This window comes from Rattus rattus, chromosome 3 (genome assembly GCF_011064425.1).
Source record: "Rattus rattus isolate New Zealand chromosome 3, Rrattus_CSIRO_v1, whole genome shotgun sequence".
Classification (NCBI taxonomy): Eukaryota; Metazoa; Chordata; class Mammalia; order Rodentia; family Muridae; genus Rattus; species Rattus rattus.
In genome coordinates, this window is record NC_046156.1 from 20,194,191 (window position 1) to 20,214,605 (window position 20,415).

The 20,415-nt window shown below is 42.5% G+C and overlaps 1 protein-coding gene across 1 annotated transcript in view; it reads left to right on the forward strand.

Annotated features, from left to right (window-relative positions):
* The window catches only part of Rap1gds1 (Rap1 GTPase-GDP dissociation stimulator 1), a 148,847-nt gene extending 132,748 nt beyond the window's left edge, over nt 1-16,099 (forward strand). The window contains exons 13-15 of the mRNA XM_032897252.1: nt 6,070-6,196; nt 10,255-10,383; nt 14,275-16,099. Coding sequence (XP_032753143.1) covers nt 6,070-6,196; nt 10,255-10,383; nt 14,275-14,402 — 384 coding nt within the window. The 3' untranslated portion in view covers nt 14,403-16,099. The remainder of the gene's footprint in view (nt 1-6,069; nt 6,197-10,254; nt 10,384-14,274) is intronic.
* Nucleotides 16,100-20,415: the final 4,316 nt, after the last annotated feature.

Below are 20,415 nucleotides of genomic sequence, written 5' to 3' on the forward strand. Positions count from 1 at the left end.
TAGAGTAAAGAAACTATTATTTCTACCTGCATTGGGATACCCAATGATTCAACTTTTCCTGTAAGCCCACTAAGGGGCACCTGACTCCATTGTGTGTGTACCTAGGAATGGGATACCCAAATTATTTGCTGTTTCCATGCTTAAGTTCTTGAGAGACCTCTGCAGTGCTCTCCTTGGCGGCTGTACTTAGTTGTGGTTCCACTGATGGCATATGAGAACGTTAATGAAAATTCACTCTCCTTTTCTCCGTATCCTTTGATAATCACTAGTGAAAAGGCGTCTGCAATGTTGACATGAGTCTCCTTCAGAGCTAATGAATGTCCTTTATTCTGTAAACCTATTGGCTATTTGATTTTGAGATTATCAGTTCATACTGTTTGCCATTTTTTAACTGGGCGATTTGGAATGAGCATTTTTAAATACTTACATATTCTGAATGTTAACCTTGTCTTGCTGTGGAGAGTCTTTGCCTGCTCTGCCATTGATCTGTTTTGGTGTGCAAAAACATTTCTCTGATTTTAGTTCCATTTCTCTGGTTTTGCTTTGGTTTCCTGTGCTTTGGAGGAAACAAAAATCACCTGTTCTGTGCATAGCTCAATGCTTTAGAATTTGTTCTGTGTTTTCTTCTAGTATTTTCATAGTTTGGGGTACTATATTTAGGCCTTTTCCCCCTGCCCGCCTGTTAAATTAATCTTCATGTGGGAAGAAATCACAGGTATTGCTTGTAAATAGTTTTCCCAATACCGTTTGCTGAAGACTCTCTCGGTGTTCACTTCGATGCCTGTGTCAGTGAGGAGTCGTCTGTGAACGCAGAGGCTTGTTTCTCGGTATCGTGTTGTGTTTGTCAGCATCTACTCTGTGCCATCATCGTGAAATTTGAGTTTCTGTAGCTTTGAAGTGTGCATCGGGAAGGTGAGGGTAGCATGATCCACTGTAGCTCTGTTTAAGGATTGCCCTTCCAGGCCTCTTTTGCTTCCCTATGGATTTTCTGATCTGTTTGATTGATCATGTAGCCGTGTGAAGAAACCACAGTCTGACCAAAGGCTGCACTAAAAGAGCTCCCTTTCTTGCCGTGGGTCCATGGTACAGGTGTCCGGAGTTTGTTTAACTCCGTGAGGTGTCCAGCTATGGCTCAGCTGTGGGTTGCTGTTGGGTTTAGTCTCTGCAGACAGGACTTGTGACAAGTCAACAATGCAGTAAACGCCTCCGTCACAGAGTACTCGGTTAGAGGTGTAGCTGGGGCCTTAGAGAAGAGCAGATCTCCACTCACAAATCCTTTCCTCTTCAGATGCTTCCAACCCCATGCCCATGTTCATTGCCCGGCACTCATTTTTGATTCCTAGTTCATATGGCATTCAAGTCAGTTGTCAGTAGTTGCTTGTTTGGACAAAAGTGTATTCTTCCCTTTCTCCCAAAGAAAGTCTTATCTGCTTGAGAGCTCAACCAAGGCAGCAGAACAACGGTGGACTCCCAAACCATTTAGTAAGGGTCTAGCACCCCCGCCCGTTATGTTTGGCATAGCTCTGTCCACTGATGCTATGTCTGACAGACATTTCCAGGGCTGGCAGGCCTGTGAGCAGCCCAGCACAGGGCAGAGTCCATGTGCGTTCACACTGACCAGTGGCGTCATACTTGGGAATATTGTATTTCTTTCAGAGCTGTTCTGAATTCTGTCCTAAGGTTTAGCTCTCCAGAAGTCTCCACTGACTCACAGGTCTCCCCATGATTAGTCACCTCAGCCATGTGCAGTGGCTTCCTGCGCTCATACCATTAGGTGAGTTCATTCTTTCCAGCGGCAGGGTGTGAGAACGGAAGAAGTAGAAGCTGCCTTTGCTAAGTCGCCCACCTACCAAGTAGGCATGCTGCTTCGCACTTGAAAAGTGTGATGTTCCCTGGTTATTAGGTCTTTTAAAAAAGCCCGTTCAGACAGATGCCTTTAGTCACTGGTTCACTCATTCAACATGTATTCAGATTCCCGAGGAAGCATTGGTACAGTGTTGAAAAAATTTTATTACGTGATCATAAACTGGTGATCTAAAATCCCAGCCCGTCACAGAACTTGGAATTGTATACATTATTATACAGTTTCACGGTCTTCAGCTGGCCTTATTTCAGTAATTAAGGGCAAACCAGCTGTAAATGCTAGAGGCGAGACTGTTAATGTAGGCTACTTGCTTTTGTTTTCTGCGTTCCAGAACTTGGTTTTCTATTTAAAACAAGACCAAAAAAACCTCGTCGAAAAATAAAACTGTAAGGTAAAAACATTGTTACACCCTTACTAAAATACGTCTAAAACGTCTAGAGACTTTGCCGATCTCCAGGGTTCACATAAGACTCCTTACTTAGTTCAACCATTGCAATTGAAATGTTTAAGAGAAGCTAACTGAATTATTTTTTTGGAGAATTATCATTTAAGTTACATTTTTTGGACCGTCTTGGCTTCGGAAATGGTAGTAGTAGTCTTTATTTCTGGGGGGGGGGGGGTCTTGAAGCTAAAACATAGCCCTAAATAGGTTTGTGAAGCCTCTTTGGACCATGTAAAGCAGCCGGCTGTGGCACAGTGAACGTAGCAAGTGTACACTTTGCTTTGTCCATATTAGCAAGGGTCTGGACACTAGACTTCCTGGATTTGAACCTTTGCTTTCCCCAAGCCTTAGTCCCAGTCTGAATTGGACAAATAGCACTTTTCATTTATAAACTAGAGACTGTATCTTGCTCAGAGAATCCTCTGCAGGGTGAAAATGAGCTGTGTCTCTAAGTTCTTACCATATTCTATCAGGAAAGCCAGCCATTGAGTAAACATTTGTTGAAGTAGTTGCAGAGATGACAGACATTTGAAAAAGAAAATGCTCAGACACCCATTCTGATGAGAGGTGACTTGCTTGGACTACATGCTTGGCCTCAGAGACTGTTTCTCATTACAAGATTCATTCATTTGTTTGTTCGTTCAGTCAGTCATTCATTTCCTGTTATTCTGTCACAGCGCACTATTGATTTAAAAAGAGAAAGAAAAAAATCACAGACCTTTTTTGGGGACCACATGAGTCTGCTAATGTTTTCTGGTCTTTAGTCAGTAAGATCCTCTGAAAGTTCTATGAAACTCTTGAGTGATTTTAAAAATTTAATCCAAGATACTAATAAACCCTTACCTTGTTAACAAGTAAGTAATACTTGGGAAGTTAGAAAAGGGTTTAAAGCACCATTTCTGGAACGCGTGAGGTGGCTTAGTGGGCAGTGGGGCTTATGGCAAGTCTGGGTCCCTGAGTTTATCTCAGGATCCCACACAGTGTTAGGGAGAATTCCCAGGATTGTCCTCGGACCTCCGTACCACACTTGCACTCACATGCACAAACACAATAAACAATAAATACAATTTTAAAACAGGTTAAGGCTGGGGATTTAGCTCAGTGGTAGAGCGCTTGCCTACCAAGCGCAAGGCCCTGGGTTCGGTCCCCAGCTCCAAAAACAACAAAAAAAAAAAACCAGGTTAAGGAGGAAAGACTTAGCAGCCGCCAGAGCACAGCTGCCCATAAAAAAATGTAATTCTTAAATGCCACTTGTGATCACTGGGCTCAAAGCAGTGATATTTTCTATAAAGGGTTGATTTAAAATGTTATGTGAGATAGAAACATAAAGGAAGCCATTTTAAATAGTTCAGAAAATTATAAAAGTACTCATAATTACAGTTAGATGTATATATAATTGAAGCTAACAGGAAGTAAAGTATTCTGAAATTTAGATTTTCCATGAAATTGCTATGAATGTAAGAGTTAGAAGCTCACAAAATTTGTAGCATGGTGAAGACAAACTAGTTCCTAGGAAGAACTGTAACTGCACCTGACCTTTTACCATATATCTTACATGTCCTTTTATATGATAACTTCGTATAATAACCACAAAACATATGGAAGATAAATCATGTTGCAGCCAGAGCCACTTGACAGAAACACAGGCTCGAAGTGTGCTCTGCCAAGGTCAGTGTTGATACTAGGACTTAACTACACCAGAACTCCTTTTTTTTTTTTTTTTTTTTTTTTTTTTAGCAGGCTGGTTGTTTATTTATTTTTTTTTTTTTTTTTTTCTTGTGTATTTCTTATATACATTTCGAGTGTTATTCCCTTTCCCGGTTTCCAGGCAAACATCCTCCCCCTCCATGGTGTTCCCCCAACCCTCCCCATTGCTGCCCCCTCTCCCAACAGTCTAGTTCACTGGGGTTCAACTTGGGACCCAGGGCTTCCCCTTCCACTGGTGCTCTTACTAGGATATTCATTGCCACCTACGAGGTCAGAGTCCAGGGTCAGTCCATGTATAGTCTTTGGGTAGTGGCTTAGTCCCTGGAAACTCTGGTTGGTTGGCATTGCTGTATTTCGAGCTCCTTCAAGCTCTTGTTCTTTTCTCTGTCAACAGGGTGTTCTCAGTTCAGTGGTTTGTGTGTGTGTATTTGTGTGGTGTGTCTCTCTCAAATCTAAATGTATTTTGATCATCCGTCTTGAGTTTCATTTGTTCTAGGCATCTATTTTTTTTTGGGCTAATAGCCACTTATCAAATAGATTAACCATGTGTGTCTTTCTGTGATTGGGTTAGCTCACTCAGGATGATAGTTTCCAGTTCCAACCATTTGCCTACGAATTTCACAAAGTCATTGTTTTTGATGGCTGAGTAATATTCCATTGTGTAGATGTACCACATTTTCTGTATCCATTCCTCTGTTGAAGGGCATCTGGGTTCTTTCCAGCTTCTGGCTATTATTAAGGCTGCGATGAACATAGTGGAGCACGTGTCTTTTTTATATGTTGGGGCATCTTTTGGGTATATGCCCAGGAGAGTTCAATGTGATCCTCAGGCAGTTCAAAATCTCTGTGTGGGAGAGATGTACCGCCTGGTGGGTGGGCACTCCTGAGCTGCAGAGCAGAAGAGACCACCAACACTGCCCACCCCTGCCCCATCCCTGGCCCAAGAGGAAACTGTATAAGGCCTCTGGGCTCCGGTGGGAGAGGGCCCAGAAGCGGCAGGAGCCCTGCCTGAGACACCGCCGGAACCTGAAGAAAACAGACCGGATAAACAGTTCTCTGCACCCAAATCCCGTGGGAGGGAGAGCTAAACCTTCAGAGAGGCAGACATGCCTGCGAAACCAGAAGAGATTGCTCTCTGCACACATTACTGATTCCAGAGGAAAACACCGGAGGCCATCTGGAACCCTGGTGCACGGAGGCTCCCGGAAGAGGCGCAGATCTTCCTGGTCGCTGCCACCGCGGAGAGCCCGTGGGCAGAACCCCGCGAGCGAATTCTACACCAGAACTCCTACTGCCTCTCCCTTAGTGTCACAGTAAGAAACTGTGGCGAAGGTTCTATTTAGGTTTTGTTGGTGTGTGTGTGTGTGTGTTGTGTGTGTGTGTGTGTGTGTGTGTGTGTGTGTGTGTAAAATAAATGTATATGCACTATTTTTTTTTTTTTGGCAATTAAAATCTCTATTCCCTTCCCTCCAAACACTCCCATATACCCTTCCCCTCTTTCAAATTCATGACCTCGTTTCTCACCTAACTGTGTGTGTGTGTGTGTGTGTGTGTGTGTGTTTTCAGGACTGATTGTGTGGTATTGGACAACCAGTTGGTGTGTTCTCTCCTGGGGAAGGCTTTTCTCCTGCTCTCAGTTTTTTTGACATGCAATTTTCTCAAATTTGTCAAATCAAACAAAGGAGTAAAAGATAATTTTAAAATGTTTTTTTAAATTATTTTAAAAAAAAAAAGACCTTTACCCAGAGTTCCTAGAGTCCTGCTTTGGGGAAGTGGGGGAAATGAAATGGTACTTTTCGTTCTTTAGATTCAGTAGCTTTTAGGCCTTCCTTGGTAGGAAGTGAAATGGTCTTTTTCACTTAGGCAATTTAAGTTGTCGTGTTTTGAAGAATTTATTTAAAGCTAAAAGCTTTTCTTTAGTGTACGGTTAAAATGCAGTGATGCCTTACAGGACACTGTCACACATATCCACTCAACAGTGAGTTGACTGATGGGAATACCATCTCCCTTTGTGTAGAATTAAGGTTGGTAATGCTGTGATATTTATTTATTGTAGGATGTAATTAAAACCATTGTACAGAGCGGTGGCATCAAGCATCTAGTTACCATGGCAACTAGTGAGCATGTGATAATGCAGAATGAGGCTCTCGTCGCGTTGGCCCTAATAGCAGCTTTGGAATTGGGTGAGTACCTGGCCGACAGACTTACTTCTTCCCTGTTCTTACCTTCAGATAGAGGAAGCCTGGGAGTGGGATTGAAATCAAATAGAGCCTTGGAATACTGTGGGAGTATTTTGCCAGTGTGTACTTATATCTGAGTCTGTGGGAATCGTGTAAGTTGCTACCACAGGTGTTCCCGTGGCTACACTTTGTGTGACATTTTTAAATCAGCACTCTAAGGCTCAACTGTTAGGTGGTTATTTTACTTAGAACATACATAACACATTTTCACAGGGTTTATGGATAATTCAAATGATACCTGGACTATATCACAACAGGAGTCTGGAACTGGGCTTTTAGCTCAGTTGGCAGAGTACTTGCCTAGCACGCATAAGGCCCTGTGTTTGATCCCCGTGTGCCTGTTAATAACTTCTGTAGGTGTTTTACTGTCATTTCACAGTACTGCCTTTATCTGCACTCTCACCCGTGTCTTGTCTGTGGGTGTTCAGGAGTTCCCACAAAGCAGAGTTAAATGGAACTGTTGGTTCCTGTCTGTGCTTGTTGGTGGCTGTGTAATGTACAGTATCCATGTAGACAAAATTATCCAGGAGAAGCCAAGACACAAATAGCTTATATGCAGCACCTTTTGGCTCATTAACCAGACCCTGATGCATCAGCCATGATGGTATATTAGAGCCTCAGAACCTTTGGGTAAGACCTAGAACTGCTTTACAGCACACCCTACCCATACGTCCTTTAAGTGTAGAATCATGTTCTCTGCAAATTTAGCTTCTTCCTTTCCTATTTGTATCCCTTTTTAGATTTTTCTCCTACTTCACTAAGACTTTGAGTGCTGTATTAAACAAGAGGGGAAAGAGGTCTGAATTCTAACAGGACAGGCGTCCCGCTGTTTTGCAAAGTTAGTGTAACACCTTAGCTATGATTATAGTATGTAGCCTGTAATATGGTAAGGTATGTTCTGTCTGTTCCTAGTTTCTTAGGTACGTCTATCATAAAGGGATGTTGAATGTTCTCGTATACCTTTTCTTTGTCTATCACGATGTCCTTAAGCCCTTTTCTATTCATGTGTGTGTTGGTTTTTCGTATGTTCACCAAGCCTTGCAACCCTGGAATGAAACCAAATTATTCGTGGTTCCTAATCACCTTAATGTATTCTAGGATTCGGTTTGCAAATACTTGGTTGAGAAGTTTTGGCTGTGTGTTTATCAGAGCAATTGGTCTGTACTGTTCTTATGTTTTTCTCTAGTCTGGGTGTCAGGTGATCCTAGTGTGAGAAGTGCTGGCATGAGATCTTGCTTACCAGCTTGGAGAAATCAGCTGCCTGTTCATTACTGCTTCAGTCTCATTACAGTTGAACGGTTTAATGTTGGTTACATGAGTAATTTGGGTCACTGAGTTCGAAATCTATCCATCTCATCTGGTTTTCTACCTTTTGGAATCTAAGTGTTCAAAGTACCCCCAAATGATCTTATGGATTTTGTTGGCATGTTTTAACAACTCCCTTTTCATCTCTAATCCTATTAATTTGGGCTTTTGTTTTAGTTTAGCTAAGGGTTTTTCAAACATCTGCCCTTCCTCCAGGGAGCCAGGTCTTTGGTTGGTTGTGTCCACTCATTGTTCTTTCAGTCTTTTCGTTAGCTTCTTCCCTAATATTATTTTCCACCATGTGTTGAGTTTGGTGACCTCTTTGGTTTGCTAGAACTGTAAGCTCTCTCTCTCTCTCTCTCTCGTGTGTGTGTGTGTGTCTGTCTGTCTGTCTGTCTGTTTACATCTACAGCCTTTTCTTTTTAATATACCTTCACTGTGTCGCAGATGTCATGATAGAGATAACACTGTTATTTAATAAGATTCTAGGAATTTTGTTTCTTCGACGACTACTGTTCATTTAATTGTGTAATTTTTTGCATGACTATTTGTATAGCCTCTGATGTTTCTCTTGTTGATGATGTCTAATTTTGCTTACTGTGGCCTACTAAGATAGGAATTATTTAGAATTATTTAGTTTTTGTTTGGTTAGTGTTCTGTGGCTGTTGCTTTGGGGCATCTGTTAAGGCATGTTTGAGGATCTATAGCATGATCGGCTTTAGAAAAGATTCCATATGGCACTAGGAAAACGTATGCGTATTTCTTACCAGTTGGGTGGGATATCCAGTTGGTCTGTGCGGCGTCTTTGCTGGATTGTGTGGGACGCGTGGGGTCCTTTGTGCCTTCCTCGTGTGTGTGTTGAAATTCGAAGCACCACGACTTAGTTCCTAGACTCGGTCTTCTTGAAGGACCCTTGCCCACGTTCCTTCCTGAGTGCCCAGAGCTGTAGTCTAAACTGCAAGGGCAGGTTTGTTCTCTGCCAGTTAAAGCCAGATTTTATTCACGGTGAATGCAAGAGAGAAAGCAGCCCCCTCTGTGAGGAAGGGAGCAGAACTGGAATCCACCCTTCTCCCAGGGACTCGGAGGTTCCGTTTGCCTGGGGCAAGCAAACCCGCACAGTCTGGCTAGTGTCAGGGAAGACGGAAGAGGAAGTAGGTGCCATCCCTGCTATTCTGGGGCATGCCATACGGAAACTATCTACCCCCGACTCCCTTTGCCTTTACACCTTCCACAGGATTAATCCTAATCTCTGTCCCTTCTGCCAGCTTGCTTACAGCTGTTGGCTTGGTAGACTTACACATCCTTTGACCCTCTGTGTTTATACATCGTTCGTTGTTTTTTTTTTCTTTAATCTTTTCTTACACACCAGACTTTAATCCCCCTTCCAGTCCACCCTCTAAATGTTCCACATCCCACACACACACTCGCCTCCATCTCCAAAAGGATGCCCTCGCCTCTCCAGACCTCCCACTCCCTGGGGCCACAAGTCTCTCTAGGGTTAGGTACATCTTTTCTGACCAAGTCCAGACCTGGGTGTCCTCTGCTGTCTGTGCACCTGTGCACCTGTGCACCTGTGCGCCTGTGCGCCTGTACCTGTGTGCCTTGGAGACAGCAGATCATCTTTTTTGAATCCACTTAGTCTGAGACTTGTCACTGGTGAATTGAGGTCTTTCACATTTGAGAGTCTGCTGTCTCTCAGGTGACAGATTACCCTCCATTGTTACTGTCAGCAGTGTTGGGTTGGGTGCAATTGATTCCCCCTTGGCTCTCTGTTTGTCTGTTCCTCTCTTGAGATGTGTGTGCTCCTGGCGCGTCTTCTGTCCACACCCCTTTACGAATCTTCTACAGTGGTGGCTCGGTTGTCATGAATTGCCTTAATATGAGTTTGCCTTGAACTGTCTTTTCTCGTGAGTTTTAAGAAATGACTGGTTGGACGTAGTCATTTCCATGTTAGTCATTTACTTCCAGGGCTTCCTCTCTGATCAAGTTGATGCTCCATTGGGTAAAAGTTGTCTGTCTCGGCTCCTCCTGCCTTTGTGCTCTCAGGTTTGATTTCTTGCATGCATCCCAGATTCCTTGGGAGGTTTTTGACACATTTCTTTTTTTCCTTATATATGCCTGAATTTCTCATTGTCTTGTTTTGTTTTTTGTTTTTGCTTTGTCTTGCCTTTTCTGAAGTTGATTTTTCTGGTGAGAGCAAGGTCAAAACACAAAATACAGAATAGTAAATAAGAAAGGCGCACGTCTTTAACCCCAGCATTCAGAAGGCAGGCAGATCTCGGAGTTCAAAGCTAGCCTGGTCTACAGACTGTGACAGCCCAGGCTAGATCAGAGAAAAACCTCTACACTGTATATCCCAGTCCAGATGTCAAAAATACAACAATATTAACAACTATAAAGGAAAATATACCAAATATCGTATCTTTCATTAGCATCCTTGAGAAACGGGAAAGCACGGGACAGTACAGTTCAAAGAGACCCTGTCTCTAAAAGACAACGGAAGGGAAAACAGTTACAGGTTGGGGGAGGGGTTGTTGTTTTAAAGCCACTTAACCCAGAATCTAAACCTTTTTTCTTGCCCCACCCCCGACCCTTTTCTAAGAGATTCGCAGCAGTCCTTGGGATGCTCCCTGTGAGTAGCGTGCAGAAGAAGAGTGTTTAGCAACGGCTATGACATGCTCTGTTTCCTGTTAAAGGTCCTGCGGAGAAAGATCTCGCAAGTGCTCAGCTTGTCCAGATCCTACACCGACTGCTGGCAGATGAGAGAAGTGCCCCGGAAATCAAGTATAACTCCATGGTTCTGATCTGTGCTCTCATGGGCTCTGGTAAGCCTCCTCCGTCTTCATCAGATGTTAAGTGTATAATAAATGGTGACTTCGGGTTTAAGAAGAAGTTAGTTTGAAAGAGGATACAGGAACTTTGCCTCAGAGGGCAGAATGGGGGTGGGATACCTGAAGCTGTCATCACAGGCAGCTATGAGCTGCCACATTTGGGTTGTGGGAACCACAGTCTTGTGTCTTACAGGAGCTGTATGTGCTCCTGACTACTGAGCCGTCTCTACACTTAAACCAAAACCGTTCTTCCATAAGAGAGCTGTCATAAACTACAGCAAAAAAGTAAATACTGCAAAAATCAAATTTGTTTATTAATGACAAGATATATTTTTTATGTCAAGAACAAGTTTTGGTACCATATGCTGTAGTATTAGCTGAAGACTTCTTTCAAGAAATCATTGATTTATATATGTGTGTGTGTGTGTGTGTGTGTGTGTGTGTGTGTGTGTGTGTACCATGGATACTTGGATGTGTTCTCATTCTGCTGTTCCTGAGTGGAATGTTTTGCAAATATTAGTTAAATTCTGTGGGGTGATGTGGTATTTCCTACTTTCTTGCTGATTTCCTGAGTGGTGTTAGTTGTTGAAAGAGAACTGTTGAAGCCCACCCCCCTTCCTCAGAATGTTACATCTGTATGTTGGTCCTCATAGCTGTATCAACTTTTTCTTACAATGACGTAAAGCAGTGTTGGTAGGCACACAGGACTCTAGGGCTGCTTCAGTTTCTTGCTAGAGTGGCTCTTCTGTCCCAGTGTGACCTCCCTCTCAGTCTCTGCTGACTTCCTTGCTCTGACGTCTGATTTATGCGGTGTTAACCTAGTTAGTCCTACTTATTTTTAAGTAGTATTGCCATGACTTATCTTTCTCTCTGCCTCAGTCTACAGTGTTGATAAGTTTGAGGTGTCTGGTAGGTAGTCTTTCCTGAGTCATTTCATAATCCACTCTGCCAGTGCTGTTCATTGCTATGCATGTACCACTTATATTTAATGCAGTTATTTCTTTCTACTTAGATAACTACCCCCCGCCATTTTAAAGTTATCTGCTAGCAAAAAGTTCACTGTTTTTCCTCTTTTAAGAATGTACTTTATTAACCCCTTCATTCACACAAAAATTTCTTTAGTCAAGTGGTTTTGGTTCCTAGTTCTTTTCTGTCTACACAAGAAAGCCATGTTCCTTTGATGGTTTCTATTGAGAAATCCAGTGTTCTGTTTGTCTTCTCTTCCATTCTGTCTTCTGTCTTTCATTTTTTTTTTTATTGTAAAAAGTGTCTTAAAACATATTTGAGTTCATCCTGTTTGAAGTTTTTCAGCTTTTACAATCCACAGGTCTCTTACTAAATAGTCTTTAACTATTATTACTTACGACAACTCTTTAAAGGTCTGCCCTGTTTTTCCTTCTTGTCCAACGTCTCCATGGCTCGGATGTGAGATCTTTAGTGGTATCACTGTAGGCTTTATCTTTTCTATTTCATGTTTATCTGTTGCTCAGACGATAACCTGCGTAGCCTTATCTTAGAGTTTAGCAATCATTTCCTAAGGTCCTTTTATCCCAGTGTTAACTGCACCAGGTTTTTCAGCTTTCTAACATAGTTGTTTTAGCCCTGAAATTCCCATTTGCTGCTTTGCTGGGTTCCCCTTTCTTCCCAAAATTGTTTTCAGTCACGTGGAACATGTTCAGAGCTTTCTGTGGAGGTTAACTGTAATTAACTATAGAGAAGCATAGCTGTGCCCTACTTTTTCAGTGTTCTGTTCAGTAGCAATAAATATGTTCATATTCCTTCTTCACCACCACTATCTGTCGCCACACTGTTTTCCCTTCCCCAGGACTGGTCCTGTATCCACCCAGCAGGAGCTCCCTGGTGTCCCTGTCCTCCTTGCCTCTGGCTGCTGCAATTCTGTGTTCAGCTTGTCCTTGTTGTCCTTCTTGTTGTTATATTCGTATTATTACAGGCTTATGTCATGTAAGTTGAATAATAAAACACTCGTTGCAATGTTATGTCCCACCATGTGTGTACGTGACAATATGATTCCCTCCACGACAGGCATTCGTGTCTTATTTCTGCCTGGCCTTTAGAGTGAAGCCACCTAGCACTGGCGTAAAAACCACTCAAGTCTGTTTCAGTTCTTTGGGAGCAGAAAAAGCAGTGGGGATGGGGGGCCCCCTGAGAAACCTGTCCACTACTTTGCAGAGCTGTAGTACTGTTTCCCCAAGGTGGTTTCTGCCAGTCACACGCGTGGGTTCCCATTTCTCAGAATCCCAACAAACCCCATTTTCTTTGAAATCACCACTCCAGCGACTGAAAGCTGACGGCTGTGAGTCGCCTTTCTGCTGTCGTCAGTGATGCTGGGGAATGTTGTACAGCTCCTTCAGAGGTTCTGGCCGTTAACCTTCTATCAGATCTGTTTATAAATATCCCTCCTTCCGCTGATAACCTTTTTAACTTTGTTTTTAAGGGTCTTTGATATATAAAAGCTTTTTTGTTTTGTTGAAGCACCATTGTGTGATGAAATTCATTGCTCTGTTTGTTGCCAGGAATAAAATCTAAGTTTGTGTGTGAGGCAGTGCATCAACTTCCGTCTTTTACATAGGACAACCCGTTTGTGGAAAAGCCTTGCCCTTATGACCAGTCTTGATACCCTTATCAAATCATTTGACCGTATGTGAGAATTCATTTCTTCTCTCTCTTTTGTTCATCTGTGTCGGTCTCCGTAACAGAACTACACTAAAGTCGAGGAAGGAGGGGCTGCTGGTTTGTTCTTTTTCAAGATTTTGTAAACTTGAGGTCTTAAGATTTTATGCGGCTTGCCATGCATGGTCCTATACACCTTTAATTCCAACACGTTTAAGGAGGAGTCTGACTGGTCTACATAGTGAGCTCTGGGACAGCCAGGACTGTATAGAGAAACCCTGTCTCCAAAAAGGGGAAAAAAAAAAAAGGTTCTGTGTGACTTTATGATGGATTTCTTTGTTTCTAATAAAAGATTAGCGTTGGTGTTTGATGTTGGACATGCCAAAATTAACATGTCAAGAACCAAGGAGAAGGCTCCGTGGGTAAGGGCACCAAAGCCTTCGTGAAAGCCTGAGTGTAGTTCTTGGGATCCACACGGTTGGAGGAGAGGATCGACTACCACAGATTGTCTCTGACCACAACACATGCTCTGTGTGTGTGCACAAGCACGCTCCAAACACACATGTAAATAATGCAGATAAAATGTAAAACCCCACCAGCTGAGGAGCACGGAGTGTGTTAAACGCATCAGACCCCTTTCTTCCCAATAGACTCTTGGTCATACTAGGAGTCCTGTACTTTCTTATGGTTAAGGCTAAATGTGTAAGAAAAGGCAGGCTAGGAACTAGAAAGGAGGTGACTTTGACAGAATTTACTCAAAGTATAGGAAGTTAAAAAACAGGGGTTGGGGATTTAGCTCAGTGGTAGAGCGCTTGCCTAGCAAGCGCAAGGCCCTGGGTTCGGTCCCCATCTCCAAAAAAAAAAAAAAACAAAAAAAAAACTTCCATCTGTCACAAAATCTAACAGGTTTTAGTAAACCAGGTTTTTGTTTGAACAGATAAGGAGGGTTAAGTTGTAGATTGCATGTTGAGGTTATGGTAATGAGCTGCGTTTAACTATATCTTCTTATTCTAAACCACCGTGGACTGTAGAATCTAATGAAAAGTCTTTATAAATAACAATGCACTCCCGAAAAAGACCTTGCTAGGTACTGCTGGGGTTCCTTCCTGTGTTATTCCTAGTTCTACAGCTCTGTCTAGTAGAACAGTCAGGTCTGTGTCTTGCGTAGATTGTGTGGTAAGATTAGAGCAGTCCAGCAGAAAGACCAGAACAGTCCAGCAGGAATGTGTGCATCCTCTTACTTTTCTCTTCCAGAATCACTATACAAGGAAGTACAGGATTTGGCCTTCCTAGATGTTGTATCCAAACTTCGAAGTCATGAGAACAAAAGTGTTGCCCAACAGGCCTCGCTCACAGAGCAGAGACTTACAGTGGAAAGCTGAGAACTGCCCCTTCCTGGCACCAGGCATCATCCCAGCTCCGACTCCCCCACTGTTCTCCATCCAGCCGCTCCTGAGACTCCATTCTCTACTACATCACTTGTGCATGCGTGTAATGTTCCAGTACCAATGGACGAACCGCCGTAGGTACCTGCCTAATAAGATTTCTAAACCCATAGTTAATGTGAACCTGACCGTCCAAGCCAGTCTCCACCCATAACTGTTAGACCCTGCATTCCCGATGCCTGAGCTCCATTAAGTAGAATGTGCATGTCGTACTCCCATGACGATGTAGACTTGGTACTACATGCTGACTTGCTCCTCACACGCAGTAACCTACATAATAATGTACTGGTAACTTAGAATCAAAGACTGCAGCGGGGTCTGTCCAGCTTATTTAAAGGTGAAACCGAATGCTCAGAGTAGCAACGTGGTTTTTGTTGTTGTTTTGTTTTTTGGTTTATTTTTTGGTGCTGGGAAAGCACAGTGATCAAAAGAACGGTGTGGCTGCTCCTTCATTAGTCTCCTACCAACGTCAGGCCCGTTAACACCTAGAGTTGAACAGGTTCAGCACTCATTCTTTCCCTGCGATTTCTCCCTTTTTCTTTTTCTGAGCTGTATAGGCAGCTTGCCAGACACCGTGGCAAACCTTCCTGGAGCTCCTCGTTCCATGTTTAACTGACAGTGGTACAGAGGCCCAGGACTGGAACGTGGTTTTCAGTGTCAGCAGAATGTAGGAAGGAGTTAAACCCTAGCACACCGAACCACTTTGGATCCTGCCTGTACTTCAGATTCCAATTTGTTTGTAGTTAACGTCTAAGACTTCATCAGTAGCCAGCATTGTCAATGTGTGTCTCTGCAACGTCCTTGGCATTTGTTCAGTGAAGGAAACCTGAGGATGGCTTGTTTGGTGCAGAACGGACTTTTTTTTTTTCCTCTGGTTTTCATCATTCAGGGTGAAAACGGGGGGCTTCGTCTTTCACGCTCCTTTTCAATGTGCTAATTCCCGATGAACGTAAGAGGAAACACGACGTAAGCTTGCCTACACTAAAGAAAGGAAGGCCGGTTTTAAAAGCCATAGTAGCCAGTCCAGTACATTCTGCAGATGGCCTCATAGCAATCACTGTTAGAGTTCTTCACCTCCACTTTCCCACTGAGAACCACAATAATCTCCCGGCTGTAAGCCGGGACTCGATGTAAAGACTCTTCTTGGCAAAATGTAGTGTGCTCATCACTGCCACTTACCACCACCAAGTGAGTTTTTAGAGCTCTGACACACAATCTTTATAAATGAATCAGGATTCCCTGTGACCCGCCTGCCTCCTCACACCCAAGTTTGAGCCCTGCTGGTGTCCAAGGGAGGCTGGGCTCTGTTACAGGAATGGAGGGCAGTGAGAGGGCTGCTGAGAGGGGACCAGCTCCTTCCTCCCCGACAGGAGATACATGCATCTCTGCATTCTCTAAGTCAGACTTTGCTTTTCACACTTTTAAATTCAAGAAAGATCTACCTAATTTAAGTAAAAACCCGACTGACAATTCTCTCTGATGTCCAAATAAGGGAACTTTGGTGAGCGCCTGTGCTACACTCACTGTAGGAACGAGTTCTTTATTGTCTTTCTCCTGGGCTGGATAAGTGGACTGATGTTGCATAATACTGTCCATATTAATAACTTAATAAATAAATAGTATATGAAACTACAGTGGAATTACTTGGTTTTTTTGGGGTGTGTGTGTGTGTGTGTGTTTTGTCTACATCTTCATTTTCAAGATCAGGGTTCACTCCTAATTGGTACAGTGTGTTGCTGATGGCATGCTCAAAGTTACAGACAGCCGTCAAACAATGTCCGAATAGACTGATAGCTGGGATTTAGTAGATAGTTCTACTTCCAGATCTTTCAAAATAAAAACAAAACACTTAGAGATTTCTTTTTTTCTGTACTGCTTTCAGTAAGAAAACAAAGAAAAAAACAAAAACAAAAGAAACAAACAAACAAAAAAACCCTCAGAAACATCCCAAGGTCATAGACTGGAAAGATGGGACCGCGTAACTAGACTACCGGCAATCAGTTCAGACTGATGGGAGCTGCGGGCTCTGACAATCCAGTCACAATCCAACTGTGCACTTAGTCACCAAGGCCTCAAATTAGGAGCCTCACTGCTAAACCCAGGCAGTGAGTGGACGAATGCAGACCGGATGACCTTCCATCTCCAACTAATTCATCTGAGCTTCAGAGGACTGACATTAAATTACTTGGCTGCCCACAGACTGGAGTTGAAAAGAGACAGTAAGAGAAATTTCCAGAAATCTAGGAAATGTCTCTTCTTCCTTTTGGCCCCACCAGAAACTCGGCATCGTCTGACCACCTTTCCCATGCTGTAACTTTTTGTTCAAAGCAAATTTGATAAAGACTACTCCAGATTCTGATGTTTTCCTTGGAGTCATGTTTTGCCCATTCTTTGATGTGAATAGAGTTGTACAACAAACATCTGACAACGTTCTAAAATGATGACCTGTGGGGAATGGCAGGGATTGCCGTAATGGTCTGAGAAGGCCTGCATGTGAAGAACTCAAGAGATTAGGCTGTCCACATTCTGATGGACATGTAGACTGTAGGTACTTACCTATTGAGATACTCATAGATGAGCATCACTCTTTGGATCCAGCTGTGACTACAGTCAATAAGCTACACGTCTACTCCACTCTGGGTAGCCATAACATTTCAACTATACAAGGATCATCAAATGGCATAAAGTGATGTTTGGGATGAAGCCTCTTAATTTTGGCTAGGAATATGTCATTTTTTTATACAGTTGTGTGACCTCATAAATTTACACATATACCCAGGAGACCGAGATGTGCCAGGTAAGTATATGTTGTATAGGCATATCTGAGTGGGATATTGAGGTAGCTGTACTTTAAAAGTGTAACATATGGTCAGCAAAATGGCTCAGTGTGTGTAAGCACTTGCCACACATGCTTGACAACTTGAGTTTGATCCTTGAAACTTATGGTAGGAGATAACCAACTCCCAGAAGTTGTCCTCTAACCTTACAAACTGCACCATTGCACACCCATCAAACACACAACACGAGTACCAATCTTAAAGTAGAATAATGTAAAATACTTGGTCTTTGAACACTGATGTAATTCTGGCTTTGTTACCTATTGGCTGTTTGGCCAACTTGCTTGGGACTCAGCTCTTTTCTCTTCAGTATGGAAAACTTAAATAGTCCTCATGATCTTGAGGGAGAACTTTTAAGAGATTCAAGATAAAGTAGATAAAAATGTGATATTACTATGGACTAGTCTTTTCTCACCCCTCTGCAGGTTTCCCACATAAAATAGTTTTAAAACCAAGCTAGGAGGGCAAGCGCAAGGCCTGGGTTCGGTCCCCAGCTCTGAAAAAAGAAAAGAAAAGTAAGAAAAAAAAACAAGCTAGGAGTACAGCATGGTACTCCCAAGAAGCATGCAGGTCTCTGTGAATTTGAGGCCAGCCTGTTCTACACAGTGAGTTCCAGGACTACATAGTGAGAGTGACCTAAAAATAAGTAATTAATAAAATCTTAAAAACTTTTTATAAAACAAAATGTTTAGTTCTATCCAGAATATAGGTATTTTAATCTAACACATCAAACATAGAAAATATATATTGTGGTGTTCATAATTCCAGATACGAACATACATATTGACAGTTATTTTGTACTCCAGAGTCAAGCCTTCATTAAGACAAATATATACCAAGTCCCTGCGTTCTCTGGCCTTTACTCCCTCAGTCCCTGCCTTTTCTCCTGACGGGTATTGCCATACTCGTCCAAGAGACATGGAGAGCATCCCACTTTATAAGCAAACCGAAGGATCAAGTTGCCACACCTATCAGATGTACCCCACACTCAGGGCTTGGACTGGTGCAAACATCCCATACACAGTCCAGTCGCCTGTCCACCTAGTTGTATCCCACACAAGCCATTTCCAACCTGTAGGCCCAGCCCACTTGCACTTCCATCCTCTGCCCAAACCTGCTCTGTCGGTATTAGCACTAACAAGAGAGTCCTATTTGCCCAGATTTTACTGAAAATTTACAAACAATATGAAAGATCTCCTTTCTAAAAACTACCTATCCTGTAGAAAAGTTTGCCAATGAAAATTACCTTTATGAACCCAGGGAACAACTCAAAATAACAATCTCAATTAAGTTTTTAATTAAAAAAAAAAAAGAACAGTCAAACTTCAAGGAACATTAAGAAGACACAAACCGCTCAATGATGATCAGGAGAATAATCACCGGAGTGATGCCCAAGAAAAGACAAACATAGGCTGATGGAAATCACAAGGACATTCTAGGACTTGAGAGCACTATTTGGTTGTGACACAGAAACATTGAAGAAGCTTCAACAGAAATGAAGATGAGTTTGAAAAGTCCAGTAACTCAACTAGAAAACTCAAAGCCTCATGGGTAGAATGGATCAAAAGAAGAGAGTAAAGGATATAAACCAAATCTTAGGAATGTGATTTAAAAACAGCAACATACAGGAAGTGTAGGATGCCATGAAAAGACCAACCTTCACGTTATAAGCATCTACCTGTTCTCTACAAGAAACATCTTTAGCTTTAAGTAATGCCGTAAGAGTAAAGAGGGATAGACAACAATCTCCAATCAGGTGGAACCAGGAAGTAAGCAGGCATTACTAATAACTGATAAGACATCTAAATCTACTGAATATAAAGACACAAATTAAGATCAACTCATTCATAGCAGGTGATTGTCAGTATTGCACTTCATTCAATATACACATCGTCTGGACCAAAAACAAAAATATCAGAACTAATTGACGTCATACGTCAACTGGACTTAAACTTATCCACAGAATATTCCACCCAGATACTGAACAGTATACACTCTGTTCAGCAATGCTCAGAAGCTTCTATGAAATAACCCAGATTCTGGAGCACAAAACAAATCTTTCCAAATCAAAAATGGTTGCAATGCTTTCTCATATCTGACCACACTGCAATAAAACTTTGACAGCAAATCATCTCTAGTGAATACAGAAACGTGTGGCGATTAAGCAACTCATTGCTGAATAGTGAATGGGTCAAAGAAGTCAAAGAAGGGAAAAAATCCTAGAACTAAATGAAAACAAAACATCTGAGACATATTGAAACCAATCCTATGAGAAATTTATAGCTCTAAGAACCTACATTTAAAAACCAGAAAAAGCATAAAGAAATGACTTGATGGAATTCAAAGATTTGAGAGAACAAGAGCAAACCCAGTTTACTGCAAGAAATAATAGAAATCAGAGAAGTCATCTTAAGGTTTCTGTTTCTGCAATAAAAAGACCGTGACTGAAGCAACTCATGTAGCAAAGAGTGTACTTACCTTACTCTTTCACATCACTATTTGTGATGGTTTCTATAGGCTTGGCCCAGGGAGTGGCACTTTTAGAAGGTATGGCCCTCTTGGAGTAGATGTAGCCTTGTTGGAATAGGTGTGTCACCATGGATGTGGGCTTTAACACCCTCATCCTAGCTTCCTAGAAATGAGTATTCTGCTAGCAGCCTTCAGATGAAGATGTAGAATTCTCATTTCCTCCTGCACCATGCCTGCCTGGATGCTGCCATGTTCCTGCCTTGATGATAATGATGAACCTCTGAACCTGTAATGATGATAATGATGAACCTCTGAACCTGCCTGGATGCTGCCATGTTCCTGCCTTGATGATAATGATGAACCTCTGAACCTGTAAGCCAGCCCCAGTTAAATGTTGTTCTTATAAGAGTTGCCTTGGTCATGGTGTCTATTCACAGCATTTAAACCCTAACTAAGGTGCTATTCATCATCAAAGGAAGTTAGGACAGGAATTCATGCAGGGCAGGAACCTTGAGGTGGAAGCTGATACAGAGGCCACAGAGGAGTGCTGCTTACTGGGTTGTTCGACCTGTTCTTGTAGAACCCAAGACCACCTGCCCAGGAATGGCTCTACCCACATTGGTCTGGGCCCTCCTCCATCAATC